This window comes from Myotis daubentonii, chromosome 13, assembly GCF_963259705.1.
Source record: "Myotis daubentonii chromosome 13, mMyoDau2.1, whole genome shotgun sequence".
Taxonomy (NCBI): domain Eukaryota; kingdom Metazoa; phylum Chordata; class Mammalia; order Chiroptera; family Vespertilionidae; genus Myotis; species Myotis daubentonii.
Genome location: NC_081852.1, coordinates 5093082 through 5097441, shown reverse-complemented (window position 1 = coordinate 5097441; position 4360 = coordinate 5093082). Strand labels below are relative to the sequence as shown.

Below are 4360 nucleotides of genomic sequence, written 5' to 3'. Positions count from 1 at the left end.
CACATTTCACAGCTCTTTATTGAGATTCAGGAAGAGTCTGGGGCGTGGTCACTGTCCCAGGTTGCCCAGGCCTTCCGCTGCATGGGTGACAGCATTTGTGACTGTGTGGGTGACCGTCTCAGTGACTTCCTTTACCACGTTGCCCCCTGTCTCCTGGGCCTTCTTGAAGGCTTCGGCAATGGCTGTCAGCAGAAAGAGGAATAATGTCTGGGTAAGCAAAGTAAACATTTGAGCCACTTGCTGGGCTGTGTTCCCTGCAGTGGCCTGTGGGGTGTGGCTGTCTTCCTGGGCCATGCCCTGGAGGATCCCCAATGGGGTGGAGGGCAACAGAGCTCCTGAGGAATGTGTGCAAATTTTGTTTTATTTCCCCAAACAGCTTGCATTTCTGACTTCAGTTGTGAGTAAGACTGAACACCTGCTCACAGGGTGGCTGCCTGCTCACATGCCTTTTCCTATGAACTACCACTATATTTCCTGGCCATTTCTATGTTGGGTTATCATTTCCACTACAAATATTTCCCCTCAGCTTGTGGTTTTTCTTGGGCTTAGAGTATAATTTTTTTATTATGGAAAATTTGAAGTATTATTGTCAGATTTATCTAACATTTTTTCTATTGTTGTTGGGTTTTCTGTCATAGTTTAAAAAAAAAAGACCCTCCCCACTCTGAGATAAAATCTCCTATGCACTCCTCTAACAATTTAATCATTTCATGTATTTGTATTTAAGTCCTTGATTCACTTGGAATTTATTTTGTTGTAAGGAATGAGGGGTACTTATACTTTTTACATAGTTATACTCACAGTACACATACACATACAAACATTTATGTAAATATCCTATATAATAAAGAGCCAATATGCAAATGGTCATCATGCCCTCATGCCATCACGCTGTAAAGGCTCAGACACTCAACATTGGGGAGAAAAGAATGGGGACCAGCCAGGCACAAATGAGCTCGCGAGAGAGGAATGGGAACCAGCCAGGCACAAATGAGCTCGCGAGAGAGGAATGGGAACCAGCCAGGTTGTGGCCCAGGAGACGGACAAGCTGCACGCCCCACAGGCCCCAGCGCCAGCGGCTGCACCTGAGGCCCGGGAGAGGGACAAGCCTCCCAACCCACAGTCTCAGGCACCTGCAGCTGCGGCCTGAGCGAAGCCACCCACCCACGGTCCCCTGCAGCTGCGGCCAGCCTGGGCGAAGCCGGCCCAGGTCCTGGGTGCCTGCAGCCAGCCAGAGGGAGGGAAGCCCGGGTCCCGAGTGCCTGCAACCAGCCAGAGGAGTGAATCCTGGGTCCTGGGTGCAGGGCAATGTAGAGGTGGTTAGGGGCAATCAGGCCAGCAGGGGAGCAGTTAGGGGCAATCAGGCCAGCAGGGGAGCAGTTAGAGGTGATCGGGCAGTAGGCAGAGGTGGTTAGGCGCGATCAGGCAGGTAGAGGTGGTTAAGGGAGATCAGGAAGGCAGGCAGAGGAGTTAGGGGAGATCAGGGAGGCAAGTGGTTAGGAGCCAGCGGTCTGGATTGCAAGAGGCAGTCGGACATCCCTCGAGGGGTCCTGGATTGGAGAGGATGCAGGCTGGACTAAGGCCCCCCACCCCCGCACAAATTTCGTGCACTGGGCCTCTAGTGTATTTATATAAGTGTATAATTTTATGTCTTGAATGCCTTGTCCCAGCAAGCTGCCGCACTGCCTTTTGTGAAATAGTCTTCTCAACGTTCCACAGAGAGGCCTGTCAGGCTGGGGCCTGCCTTAGTAAGGTTGGCTCTGTGGCCTCAGATGGTGTGATAATTGCATACCATCCGAAAGGGTGCAGCATCTGGGTCAGGGTTTGACCTGCTTAGTCAGAGAGCAGGCTGCTCCCAGCCCCTCACTTCCCTCCTCCCCTCCTTCCCAGCCCCCACCATACCTTTCTCTCCAGCCTCCTTGGCATGCTCCACCACCTCCTTCACTACCCCCTCCACGGCATGAACTGAAAAGGTAAGACAAGCCCAGAGTGAGAGCCCGCGCTAGGCAGCTCCTCCTCCCTGCAGGGCTCAGGCAGCTCTGGGTGCTGCCCAGCCGGGACCAGCTGGCTCAAGGGAAGGACCCTCAGCTTGCTTCTTGAGGAGGATGTTGGGGGGAGTGTCTGGCTACTGGGAGAGAAGCTGAGTTTGGCAGACAAGAGCACAGAACCCTTCATGCCCCTCAGCCTGGTGCAGCCTGGAATGCCAACAAGCAGGCCCTCCTGCCATCCAGGAACTGGTGCCAAGGCTGAGCCTGTTTCCCAGGTTATCACACCTCTCAGGTGTGCTGCTACCCTGCCTCAAACCAGACGGAGACATGGAGACAGCAGCCGATGCCAAGCCCAGCGCCTCCTCCAGCAAAACCAGTTCCCCACAGCCGTTCCTCCAGTAGGAGGGACTGTGCCACCTTGGAGTTGGTTGAGTGTGAGTGCTAGCCTGCTGGGACCGGAGGAACTGGACTCAAAGGAACTGGCCCTGATCTTAAACGCCCTCCACTGCCTGGTTCCTTGTCTGTGAATGCGAGTCGTAGGAACGCAGAGGGTCGGCGAAGACAGGCCGCTCAACACCCGCACAGGGTTAACCAATGAAATAGGGACACATCTGCTGCCATTTAGAAAGAGAGCAGCAAACTTAAATGCCAGCTGGCAGGCCTGGATCCCCTCCCAGCAGAGCTGCTGACATCTGCGTGCAAAAAGGGCTTCCGGGGCCCAAAACACTGAAAATGTCCTTTGTGTAAACCCCAGGGCAGACTGAACAGAATCAGACTTAGTGGTTTCTTCTTCTTCTTCTTCTTTTAATTTCAGAGAGGGAGGGAGAAAGAGAGAGTTAGAGCATCAATGATGAGAGAGAATCATTGATCGGCTGCCTCCTACACGCTCCACACTGGGGATCAACCCCACAACCCAGGCATGTGCCCTGACGGGGAATTGAACCACAACCTCCTGGTTCGTAGGTGGGCAATGTGGTTTCTCAATAGAGAACTCTTTGCAGCCTTAATGTTATGGTAAAAATAACACCTCCTTCCTTTGCCTGTATGGGATATTCAAATTAGGCTGTTGGGATGGGAAGGCTCCCAGGTTTCCAGAGGGAAGTGTCCAAGCTACCAGCTGCTCATCCAGCACCTGGGCTCCCCTCCATCCCCACCCCCACCCTACCAGGGGCTTCCTCTGAGATGGCCTCCCTCCTGCCCTCAGCCATAGGGACCCTCCTGGCCTCACCCCAAACAGCCCTCCTCAGCTTCTGCACCCTCTCCCCATCCTATCCTTATGGGTCTGATTGCCCAGAGCTCCTCATGGGATCAAGGCCCGCCCCCAAACTGGGGGGATCAGCTTCAAAGAGGCCCAGGCAAGTGGGTCCCCAGCCCCGTGCCTGAGCCCCAGGTCCTTACCTGCTTCCTCGGTGGCCTTCTCAGTGCGGTGGGCCAAGCCCTCAGCAGCAAGCTTCCCCAGGCCTCCCAGCATGGCGCAGCCACCGTGACGACCAAGGAAGATGCTGGGGCCCGGGCCAGCGTGCTTTTATAGCCGCTCTGGCGGCGGCTCCACTCTGGGGCACCAGCCCTCACCCGGGCAGCTAGGAGGTCAGCCGTGAGTCAGCGCAGGCGTTGGCAGGAGGAAAAGGCTGGGCGGGGCCACCCTCATACTCTGGCTGTGGCACTGCCCCTCTGGAAGCATGAGACCCCGTGCCCTGCGTTCTGGGACCCTGTGAGGTCACGGACAGGGAGCAGGGCCAAGGCCAGACAAGGTCAGCCTGGGGCTCGCAGCTCCTCCCCGGCAGAGGCCCGAGTGTCTGTGGAGGAGGAGACGTGGGCAGCAGCCCTGGCCTCGTCCGCTTCCAGCTCTCCGCAGCCCGGCTCAGGGGGCAGCTAGACAAGCCGCGGCTCCAGCCTGCTGCTCAGGGTCTCTGTGTGGCCTAGCCAGGGGCTCAGGATTCCATGGGCCTGGGGACCTGGGTGACCCCTTAGGCCAAGAACACAAGCGGAGTGGAGGCCACTGCCTTCCCACTCCCAGAGCCCAACTCCTCAGCCTGGCTCTCAGCCTCCCTGGGGCAGGTGGGGGCTCCCGGGGGTGCCTTTCGAGCAGAGGAGGGCGCATCCAGGCAGGCCTGCCGGCGGTCAGCGGACCCGCTCTCTCAGGGACCTGAGTGCCCAGCACCGGGCAGCCAGCAGCTGCGGGAAGCAGCCCTCCCTGCACCTCCGGGCCTGGTCTCTCGGGAAGCCCCTGTGAGGGCAGCAGTGCCCCCCAGGAGGTCCCAGAGGAGAAATGGGGACGCCACACCCCCACCAGGAGCTTCAGGCCCTGGCAAGAACCCCCAGGAAGCCGCCCCACCAGCCCCGGATGAGTCAGTCACAGGCTTAGGGGCCAG

General features: G+C 57.3%; 1 protein-coding gene across 1 annotated transcript; it reads right to left on the bottom strand.

The window, feature by feature from the left end:
* On the bottom strand, positions 1-3550 carry FAM25A (family with sequence similarity 25 member A). Its single transcript, XM_059662055.1, has 3 exons — positions 3387-3550; positions 1903-1965; positions 1-182 (listed from the first exon to the last, which is right to left on the bottom strand). The coding sequence occupies exons 1-3, from the start codon at positions 3457-3459 to the stop codon at positions 49-51; spliced, it is 270 nt and encodes an 89-aa protein (XP_059518038.1). The 5' UTR covers positions 3460-3550; the 3' UTR covers positions 1-48.
* Between the last annotated feature and the right edge of the window lie 810 nt (positions 3551-4360).